This window comes from Cebidichthys violaceus, unplaced genomic scaffold (genome assembly GCF_023349555.1).
Source record: "Cebidichthys violaceus isolate CVI_PGR_0920_01 unplaced genomic scaffold, fCebVio1.0.p SCAF_45, whole genome shotgun sequence".
NCBI lineage: Eukaryota > Metazoa > Chordata > Actinopteri > Perciformes > Stichaeidae > Cebidichthys > Cebidichthys violaceus.
This window is the reverse complement of record NW_027176650.1, coordinates 12501-23949: the sequence shown is the minus strand read 5'-3', so window position 1 is coordinate 23949 and position 11449 is coordinate 12501. Positions and strand designations below refer to the sequence as shown.

At 44.7% G+C, this 11449-nt stretch overlaps 1 protein-coding gene across 1 annotated transcript in view; it reads right to left on the bottom strand.

The window, feature by feature from the left end:
• Positions 1–761: 761 nt before the first annotated feature.
• The window catches only part of LOC137886672 (rho GTPase-activating protein SYDE1), a 12268-nt gene continuing 1580 nt past the window's right edge, over positions 762–11449 (bottom strand). The window contains exons 3-13 of the mRNA XM_068729230.1: positions 11304–11449; positions 10622–10817; positions 9788–9951; positions 7995–8108; positions 7802–7890; positions 7114–7248; positions 6734–6860; positions 4368–4543; positions 3631–3868; positions 3220–3519; positions 762–2340 (exon numbers count right to left, since the gene is read on the bottom strand). The exon at positions 11304–11449 is cut by the window's right edge and continues 169 nt beyond it. Coding sequence (XP_068585331.1) covers positions 2147–2340; positions 3220–3519; positions 3631–3868; positions 4368–4543; positions 6734–6860; positions 7114–7248; positions 7802–7890; positions 7995–8108; positions 9788–9951; positions 10622–10817; positions 11304–11449 — 1879 coding nt within the window. The 3' untranslated portion in view covers positions 762–2146. The remainder of the gene's footprint in view (positions 2341–3219; positions 3520–3630; positions 3869–4367; positions 4544–6733; positions 6861–7113; positions 7249–7801; positions 7891–7994; positions 8109–9787; positions 9952–10621; positions 10818–11303) is intronic.

The following is an 11449-nucleotide window of genomic DNA, read 5'->3' as shown; positions in this document are numbered from 1 at the left end:
CGTCACACGGTAGAAAAATGATATGATCCCATAATGCAGCTCTTTGTTTTGACCGGGTCGATCGGTCGCAGGGACCTCTGAGCCCCGAGGCAGCGGAGCGGCCGGGCGGGGGTATGGATCTTGACCGTGGTTTGGAGAAAGCCCTGTAGGCTAGCACCAGAGTCTTTACTAGATGAGCTCTTACAGGGAGCCAGTGTAGAGAACGGAGAAAGGAAGTTGTGTTTATTTTATAGAATTTTATAGTTCAGTGTTTGTGAATTAACTCATGTTTTCTCATAATTAAGTAATCTCATCACGTTCATATCTCAAATAATCTGTAAAATCGACCATGGCCTTGTATGTCCATATTAATGCTGGATGTGGGTCAACACACACACACACACACACACACACACACACACACACACACACACACACACACACACACACACACACACACACACTTTGCTATTGCTGAAACTTTGTCGTTCAAAGATAAAGTTGAACACTTCTCGAAACACATGTTTCATTCACCCTTTGCTCAGATAGAAAGTCAGAAACCTGGAGTTGAATATAATATATGTACGTATATTATATGTGTATATAATATTCTCTGATGTTAATGTTGCTCATGTGTGACTCTGCCCTCAACTCTTCAAACTCGTGTTCACAACTTGTTATTACAAAAAGAGGCTTAAGCTTCATCTTTGCTCTTGATCAAACAGAAATGAAGTGTTCATAGTAAATCATTGGCTTATCAATAAAAGTCATACTACTACTAATAATAATAATGTGTTTAATAGTTAGGTTAATAAGACGTTCCAACAGGAACTGTGCTTCAACACTTTGGTTATCTGCATAGAAACATCGTCATTATCAATAAAAATACATAAGTGCTTATTATCCTTGTGCAAAAAAAGAAATACTGTCATCAAAAAAACAGAGGAGCAAACAGAAAGCAGATAAAAACAACATGGTCATCATTGGTAACACTGAGTATGGCATTGTATTCCTTCTGTGGCTTCACAAAGTCCTCACTTAAACTCCGTACCGTGAAAATACTGACAACCAGCTGCAGCTCACAACGCTCTGCTGCTCAACCAGCAGGGGGATCAGAAACCAGCAGGGGGATCAGAAACCAGCAGGGGGTACAGAAACCAGCAGGGGGATCAGAAACCAGCAGGGGGTACAGAAACTAGCAGGGGGATCAGAAACCAGCAGGGGGTACAGAAACCAGCAGGGGGATCAGAAACTAGCAGGGGGATCAGAAACCAGCAGGGGGTACAGAAACCAGCAGGGGGATCAGAAACTAGCAGGGGGATCAGAAACCAGCAGGGGGTACAGAAACCAGCAAGGGAATCAGAAACCAGCAGGGGGACCAGAAACTAGCAGGGGGATCAGAAACTAGCAGGGGATACAGAAACCAGCAGGGGAGACAGAAACCAGCAGGGGAGACAGAAACCAGCAAGAGGTTTAGAAACGGACTAACAGCATAGACTGTCTAGAAGAAGTGGACGTTGGTTTGTGCACTGATGTTTTCGGGGTGACAGAAGCAGCAGAGCGATGAGTTCTGCAGTTTGTTCACTTCAAATAAAAATTTCAAGTGAAATTATGGCTTTAACAGTGCAAACAGTCGAACATGTTCCGACAAGTTCTAACATGTTTTAACATGTCCCAACACGATCCAACAGGATCCAACAGGTTCTAACAGGTTCCAAAAGGTTTCAACATGTTCTAACATGTTTTAACATGTTCCAACAGGATCCAAAATGTTCTAACATGTTCTAACAGGATCCAACAGGTTCTAACAGGTTCCAACATGTTTTAACATGTTTTAACATGTTTCAACAGGATCCAACAGGTTCTAACAGGTTCTAACAGGATCCAACAGGTTCTAACAGGTTCCAACAGGTTCTAACATGTTCCAACAAGATCCAACAGGATCCAACAGGTTCTAACAGGTTCCAAAAGGTTTCAACATGTTCTAACATGTTTTAACATGTTCCAACAGGATCCAACAGGTTCTGACAGGTTCTAACAAGATCCAACAGGATGCTACCTCGATACACAGAACCACAAGAACATAGTTCAGTTCACATCTTTACAGGGTCGACACCTACGAAAACAACGGTTTACCTTTGGATCAGAGAAATAAGTTAATGTGGTTCTACAGACAGATGTTGATCTGTTTGGCCAGCTCTCGGTCTAAGTCGTGGATCAGAGTGTCGAAGTCTTTCAGACTGAGTCGGCAGTTAAATGGAGCATCAAAATCCATGAACTCGTCCACATACAGACCACCTCCTCCTCCTCCTTCTGAGGACCACGCCGCCTTCTTCTCCTCTTCCTCTTCACCCCCGCTGCCTGAAACAGAAACAACAAGGAGTGAGAGTTCAGGAGGACCAGCACATGGTCAACATGTTCAGAAGAGATCAGGAGGACCAGAACAAGGGTCAACATGTTCAGAAGAGTTCAGGAGGACCAGAACAAGGGTCAACATGTTTAGAAGAGATCAAGAGGACCAGAACAAGGGTCAACATGTTTAGAAGAGTTCAGGAGGACCAGCACATGGTTAACATGTTCAGAAGAGATCAGGAGGACCAGAACAAGGGTCAACATGTTCAGAAGAGATCAGGAGGATCAGAACAAGGGTCAACATGTTCAGAAGAGATCAGGAGGATCAGAACATGGTCAACATGTTTAGAAGAGTTCAGGAGGACCAGAACATGGTCAACATGTTCAGAAGAGATCAGGAGGACCAGAACAAGGGTCAACATGTTCAGAAGAGATCAGGAGGACCAGAACAAGGGTCAACATGTTCAGAAGAAATCAGGAGGATCAGAACATGGTCAACATGTTTAGAAGAGTTCAGGAGGACCAGAACATGGTCAACATGTTCAGAAGAGATCAGGAGGACCAGAACATGGTCAACATGTTTAGAAGAGTTCAGGAGGACCAGAACAAGGGTCAACATGTTCAGAAGAGATCAGGAGGTTCAGAAGGTTTGACAATGACTTGATAAAAGTTAGTTTTTTAAGACAAACTATGGGTGGTGGTGTCACTTTAAAAAAAAACAGATTTATGATCAGCTTGTTTTTCTTCTGTCTTAAATCTGATATGACTAGGACTCAACTTAAGTGGACCTGAATCCCAGACCTGCATGACTCGCTGCTGTTTGTGAAGCAGCTGGTATTTAAAAACTCTCCAGGAATGAAGCCGTTTATCCACTTTTTTATTATTTACCTCCGTCACTTTCACTTCCTGCCACCTCATCGTAATCGGCCTCCTGTCCGGACAGAAGATCTCGTCCACAGATGCTCCAGTCTCCGGCGTACCGGTTGATCGGTGGCGGACTCTCCAGCCGGGCCAGGCCACCTCGACCCCGACGTGACACCACCACCTCCTCCTCCTCAGGATTCTGGGGCAGAGCCAATCGCAGCGCAGGACGCCACTGCTGGTGTCCAAGAAGGTTATGGGTAAGCACAGGGGAGGGAGGCGGGGAGACGTCGATGTGGTCGTCTGCTGGGAATCGATGGGTTGGCACTGAGGAAGAACATACGAAAAGCAACAAAAGATGCTGAGCAAGGTGACACCTGTTAAAGGTAAGGTGGTTTCCACGGCAACAATACAGCATCAAAGTGGTTAATGACTCACCTGGCCACAGCTGCAGCAGGTAGTGCAACGCCTCGATATGTCGTTTGAAATCCACCGCGCTCGCCATCTCTTCACCATGACTGACTCCCTTCCCTCCTCTTACCCCCCTCCAGGCCTCCTGGGTCGGGGTGAGGAGCACTGGGCCGAAGCAGACGGCGAGGTTCTGGTGCGTCATCCTGTTGGAGGAGCTGAGGGACGCCACCAGACTGAGGTGGTCCAGCAGGAGAGACAGGGTGGCCTGGAGAGAGGACAACGTTTGACTTCATCCGTTCACCAAGTTCCCGTCAACAGGTCCTTAAATCCGTCAGCAACCTGACGAATGGACCTGAAGTGTATGTTTCTAAATGAATCAATCTGGTGTCAAAGCAGATTGAATGCATGTAAAAGTGGATTTACATAGAGAGGGGTGTTATGGGTAATCTTAGGTGAACTTGCAGAGCCAGTGCAAATACCTCAACAATGCTTTACACAGCTGTGCATCAAACATGCTGATTGGCTGATCCGAGTTCAATTTGTTAACTTCCACAATCATTGATGTGTAGATGGAGAAAGAGTTGACATCAAGTTTTTAAACGTATCACTTCTGTCTCCTACATGTTGAAGAAACTGTTTCACTAAACTTTTCATAAGAATGGAGACATGTGGCCAAAGAACAATGAGAGGTTCCAGTCGGACAAATAGAATGCTGTAGTGTAGTACTTCAGTAGTAGTACTGCAGCGGGGGTGTTATGTGTTACCCTCTCTGGAGGCGGCAGACAGGACAGCAGCTCCACAGTACTCTGGGCCAGCTGGGGATCAGGGGTCCCAGGTGGGCCATGTGGGGGTCGTAGGGTCATGGCCTCCCTGACAACCTGGTACAGAGTCTTGGTGATGAGCGGAGACGGCAGCTCCCGCAGGTAGTCCTTCAGTATACCTGAGAAAACCCACAGGACAATCAGGAAAAGTCATTGAGGTGGACTCTGACGCACTGGAGGCATCTCGTGACACGACACACAGAACCAGCAGAACCTCATTGTTTGAATATCACAGACACCTGATACTCATTGATACAGAGCGAAGCTTCAATAAACAATCTGTGTGAGTTCAGAAGTGGACGGACTCCCATCGATCTGTGTACTACGGTTTAGAATCCTTGAATTCGGCATTTTGGTTTTGATGGCCATTAAAACCTCTTCGAGCCGAGCGCCCCCGCCGGTGGGGGCGGAGCATGCATCCAAAAATGAATCCACTCATAACGTACACTCATCAGTAACGAATATAATGATGCCGCATAGCTGCTCAAACTGCAGCTTCTGCGCTACAAAGTCATCTCAGCTGTTTGTACAAACTCCAAACACAACATATGACAAAGCTACGTATAACACCAAGTAACACAATTCATATAGCGCCCTATAGACAGTCCCACTCGCCACATTTATGCCAATAACGTTTTGAAAAATTAATTCAATGCTAACACCTGTTAGCTCCGGAGATCACTAGCGACATGTTGTTCACATTCCGCTACAACACAGCCTCGCAGTTTTACTTACAAAACAAAGCCATCATCATAATCCGCATAATCGATCACATCATAAACCAGCTCCTTACTTTGAGATGTTCTGCAGCAAAAAAAAAAATGAATCCATTCATGTTTAGTATCTATCTGTGCAGCTCATCCGTCTCTGCCTGGATTCAAAGCTGCCGCTGTCATCGTGTGCCTCGAGTGCTGCTAGCGGAAGAGGTCTCAGCAAATCAGATTTGAGAAGTTTGACACTCGGGTAGTTTTTTTATTCTGATTGGCTAACGGATTCTGTCAATCAAAGTCATGTTAGGTTGTTTCAACAGAGCAGGCTGTGACGCGTCTATGGAACGTTCATTGGGTCAAATCGGCCCTTCAAACGGTCTGAAATGCTTTGGAGGGTCAAAAAACTGGAATTCAGACGATAAAATCCCATGGATGACAAACATGAACAGTCTCAGAGAGGATCCAGGCTCTCAAAATGATGCCAAACTGCTGCATATGGATAGATTGAACACCATTAGTGATAAAAGAAGTGAAATATATAATTATATAGTATATACAATTACAATGAAACAGCTGGAACAAAATTACATTTTGGTTGACCCCGTTTGACTTCTCCGTACTAGATAAAGATGTACTAGATAAAGCTTCACTTTATCAAAATAAAAATGTGTTTAGAGACCCTCAACATATAGTTCTATGATCTGGGAGAGCTGGAAAGCTCGTATCTACATGATTTCTAATAAAGAAATATCCTGAAATTGCTTTTTTTTTCCATTCGAAAATTAGAATTTTCAATTTGTGCTGTGTTACATCTTAATCTACTCATACTGATATTTACACATATCAACACATCTCACAAGTGTTAGGGTTATTTTACTACCAAAAGTATTAAAATAGTCCTTACAGTTGCAACGCTACACTCATTATGGTATGGGCATGCTATTTTCGAGCTGAGGGCCTAAAAATTGGTCTAGGGTCCAAGAGGTTTTAAAGAGAAGCAGATTTAAGTTCTTCACTTTTCAGACCCGGAGGTTGAGTCCTGGTGCAGAATCAGTCCTGCAGAGACCACTCAAACCCTTCAACAACAAAGTCTTGTTTTGGTCTGCAATCAAGTAACCTGCTGCCAGTGATGTATTCTTATGATGTATTCTGGTGATGTATTCTTATACATCACCAGAAGTAGGTCTTTTAATCATTAATCAACAATGTATTTCTTCAATAAAAGAAATGGGAAGAATCCTTCTCTTTTGATTCCTCTTAGCTCTCTAACCAGATTCTGTGAATGCAGAATAAACAGCTTTGGCCGCTGGGTCTCATTCGCTCCACACTTGAATCAAGATGGATGAAGCGGCGTCAAAGGAGCTTTCAGTGAGATCAGGTTTATATCATCAGAGCCATGAGTCTCTGCAGGGATGTCTGATCAACCAGGATGAGCCCTATGCCATTAATATCAGGTCTAGATCCTAGTAGAGACCTGTTGGACAAATAAAGACACCCTGTCCCTCTCCCTAATGTCTGTATGTAGATCCTTGTAGATACCTGATGGACTAAAAAAGACACTCTCCGTAATGTGTCCATCACCCCGCTGTGTTCACTGACCTGTGATGACGTTGATGTCGGGGTACAGATCCTCGCTGAGACAAGCTGCTGAACTGTTCCTCTCGAACCAATCCCTGAGCTCCTTCTTCACTGCAGCAGAACCACACAGTCTGTACAAACCCACCACCTGACAGACAGACAGACAGACAGGCAGACAGACAGATGAGGTCTTGAACAGCAGTCAGTGGTGAATAAAGTCCTGAATGGACAGAAAACCCTTCAGACGGATCATCCAGCTCAGATATTGTTTGCTCTGAATGATGCGTCTGGTCCAATCACAACTCTAACCCAATCAATCAATGTCAGAAGAACACAAGAAGCAGTTGTTCCTCTGAGGATTCATCTGTTCCTGGTGGAGTTAATAAAGAGCCGATAGATACCTTCAGGCCTCTTCGCTCAATCTCTGCCACAGATTTCTGGATCACGATCGGGATCAGTGATGTGGATCCTTCTTTCTCCACCAGATGGTGAAGTTCAACCCCAAACACATTAGTAGGCACTGATTGATAACTGGGCTGCAGGGGGAAAGTACAACAATCAAGCTTTACTCTGTAATGTTAGAAGTATTTCATATTGGTAGATCTTTATATAGTGGCTGTAATCTGCAGGAGCTCTGATGAAGGTCATAGTATCACTGAAGGAGGTATAAGTACACTAAGTACACTATGGATACTATGACGAGCAAGGATTGTATGAAGTGTTCATCTGTGAAGTGAAGCTTTAAGAAGGTTGATTTAAATATGACTTACTTCATCAGACTCCACATCTTATCATGTAATAGTATTACTGTGTACTTCTCTGTGTCCCATTAGCAGTAGTATTACTGTGTACCTGTGTCCCATTAGCAGTAGTATTACTGTGTACCTGTGTGTCTCATTAGCAGTAGTATTACTGTGTACCTGTGATTCTCATTAGCAGTAGTATTACTGTGTACCTGTGTCCCATTAGCAGTAGTATTACTGTGTACCTGTGTCCCATTAGCAGTAGTATTACTGTGTACCTGTGTACTATTAGCAGTAGTATTACTGTGTACCTTTGTGTCCCATTAGCAGTAGTATTACCGTGTACCTGTGTGTCCCATTTTTCCTGTAGAGACAGTTTGACATAAAGAAGTCCTCGAGGCTCCAACTTCACACAGAGCTGCTGACTACGACTCCCTGAGAGACAGAAAATCATTATTTATACAATCAATCAATCAATCAATCAATCAATCAATCAATCAATCAATCAATCAATCAATCAATACTGTGGTGAAGAGGACCTTTAAAGAGTGGAGGCATGGAGACTCCTCCCAGACCACAGACTCGGTTCCTGGTTGGACCGGCTGAAGTCTGATCCGTCTCTGATTTAAACCCTGATCCTGCTGCTGGACCGACTGCAGAGACAGAAACACATTAAGTACTTTTACTTCAGTCAAGTACAAGTACCTCAGGGTAGAAATTACAGAATAGTGTTGATAAAGTAACAAAGTAAAAGTCATTATGCAGAATAATAATTATTAGAATGATTGATCATTAATGTGTTTATCACTTTAAAGGTGGATCTACAATATTACATCATCACTTCATATTAATAAACTGAAACCATAAAGTAATGAGCTGATCAGCAGAAGATACACAGTAATGATCCAATATGGAGGTGAATTAATGATTGATCAAAGTACTGGAGTTCCTGATCAGTTAATATACGAGTCATTGTGAAAGTGGCTCGTTGATGCTCTTTGAGGGGATGTAAAGTCTGGTGGCCATCTAAAGGGTTCATCCTCTGAGGAACCAGAATGAGTTCACGACATTTTATGATAATCGGACCTGTAGTTAAAGATGTTTAGCTATTTGTAGTAGTAGTAGTGGTACATTACATTACATTACATTACAGTCATTTAGCAGACGCTTTTATCCAAAGCGACTTACAATAAGTGCATCAACATTGGTAATCAAAAGAACTACTAGTCACCAGAAGTCATAAGTACATTTCCTTTTCCAAACAAGCATCTAAGAGCATGAAGCAGAGCATAACTGAGAACCAAAGTACAGTGCAGAAACAAGAAAAACAGTTAGTGTTATAAGTAATACGAATACAATAAGTGCAACAAGCTAGTATGAAAACAATAAGTGCTAAGTGGAAGGCTCAGGGTAGCACTTCCTGAAGAGGTGGGTTTTCAGCCCGCGCGAAAGATGGGCAGCGACTCCGCTGTCCTGACGTCAGTGGGAAGTTCATTTCACCACTGTGGGGCCAGGACAGAAAACAGACGTGACCGGGTCAATCGGCCGCCAGGACCTCTGAGCGACGGGGCAACCAATCGCCCCGAGGCAGCAGAGCGAAGTGGTCGGGCGGGGGTGTGGGGCTTGACCGTGGCCTGGAGATAGAAAGGAGCTGTTCCTTTCACTGCCCTGTATTTTAGCACCAGTCTTAAACTGGATGCAAGCTCTTACAGGTAGCCAGTGTAGAGAACGGAGAAAGGAAGTTGTGTGGGAGAACTTGGGGCGATTGAAGACCAGACGAGCTGCGGCTTTCTGGACAAGCTCCAGAGGTCTGATGGCCGACGCCGGGGCTCCGGTGAGTAGAGAGTGTCAGTAGTCCAGGCGGGAGATGACAAGAGCCTGGATGAGAACCTACTCCGTCTCGTCAGTGAGGAAGAGGAGAATCCTCCTGATGTTGTAGAGCAGGAATCTGCAGGAGCGTGTAACGGATGAAATGTTTGCTGAGAATGACAGTTGGTCATCCAGGGTCACACCCAGGTTCCTCGCAGTCCGAGTTGGCGTCACCACGGTATCATCAATGGTGATGGACAGGTCCCGGTGCGGGCAACCCTTCACCAGGAGGAACAGTAGCTCAGTTTTGTCCAGGTTGAGCTTGAGGTGGTGTGTCGTCATCCACTTCGAGATGTCAGCCAAACACGCAGCGATGCGCGTCTCCACTTGGGTACTACCTCTACTACTACTATGGTAGTAGTAGAGGTAGTAGTAGTAGTAGTAGTAGTAGGAGTGGCAGTGCTCATAGTCCCAGTAGTAGTACTAGTAGCTGAAATAAATCTGGTTCACACAGCAGTAGTACCTGGTGTTAAGACCACGATGCGGAGCTGCCGGGCTCGCTCCAGCTCCAGGTGGAAGGCGTGGTTCAATGGGAGGGAGGAGGCTCGCAGGGTCAGGAGGGCGGTCCTTGCTCTTGTCACCCCGTCGATCTGGATGGCCAGGAAGACCTCCTTACTGCCCTCTGACCTGAGAGGATCCACATCCACACAGAAGAAAACCACTTTCTTTACTGATAACTAACGTGCTTTTAAACAAACGAAAGGCGGTGTTGGTTTCTGGTGTCAAAGTCCTGATGATTGTAGATCAGTTCTGATGCCCTGGTCCCTTCAGTTAAAGGGACTGGCAATCCTCAGACCCAAAGATGAACATCTTTGTTAGAAAATATCTGGTTCTTTGATAACAACCCTTTGCACATCAACATTTTGAGGTAGTAATAACTACAACTTACGAGGTGAGTTTTGGGAGGAATCAACCAATCACATGATCCACAAACAACAGTGTTGACAACACTGAAAACAATCTGCAGCTTGTTCACTTCTAAGTTGTGGGATGGTTGTGGGTGAATTCTCTTAGAATGCCTCTACCTGTCTTCTTCTCCATGGTAACAGCAGCTGAGGCTTATGGGTATTTAGAGACAGAAAAGCTGTAGTTCCTCTAATGTCCACCAGACGCTGCTGCGATCCAACGCTGACTGTATTGAAGTGAATGGGAAAACATCCCACTCCTCTCTATTGATACAAAGCTCAGCTCTATAAAATCTTTTGTCTTTAACTGCCAGTTAGCAGCAACCTTCAAACAACGTTGTGTTAGCTGCTGTTAGCTTTGTTCCAGGTGTTACGTTGGATGGTGGTCTTACCTGCCGGTCTTCATCTCCTCCAGGCCCAGCAGGTGGACCGTCAGTAAACCCGTGACCCGCTGGCTGCATCTCTGTGGATCGGAGCCCACGTACAGTCGGAATGAACTCACGTCGCACACCGTTTCCTGGGAAGTTGTGACAGGAGGAGCCTGTTGCCGTGGCAGCAGCTCGGGGGAGTCCCCATCACTAAGATAACCTAAAAGAAAAATAAATATAACAGCTCCAGTGACTTCAGCACATGTGACGAGGAGTTTAGCTGGTTAACGATAGCGAGCGAGGGGGCATTAATGATAAGGTTATCAATAATGGGTTTACATGAAAACAGAATACAAGAAGACATCATCAGCAACACATCAACACAATGAATCACAGACCTGCATCAAGGAAAGGGGAATTCATACCAATAACAGTTGTACAGGAGAGATAATGTGCATTCATTAATGAATTAAGTATATCGATATCACTGAGTGGAGAATCTCTCAGTCCTCTTAACTGGTGCCCCGAAACCACGTTCAGAGGTTTAAACTCCTTTTGAGGACCTGTTATATATGTCCTAAAACCCAAACTGATTGTAATCAGATTTTGATCTGGCTAACAGAGACACGTGTATTAAATCTCAAGTGGTTATAAATGGGTAGTTGTATGAATGTTGATCTCTTTGTTATAAACGTGTAAACTCAACCTCCTTTGGTCGAGCGTCCTCTCGATGATCGTCGCAGTGGTCTCGCTGGAGGGGCGGAGCTATCCAGGTGATATCTGCTGATCACATTCTGGTTGGCTACAGATGATGATGACGCCGTCTTGCTGGTCAACTCGTCGCCGCTCCCT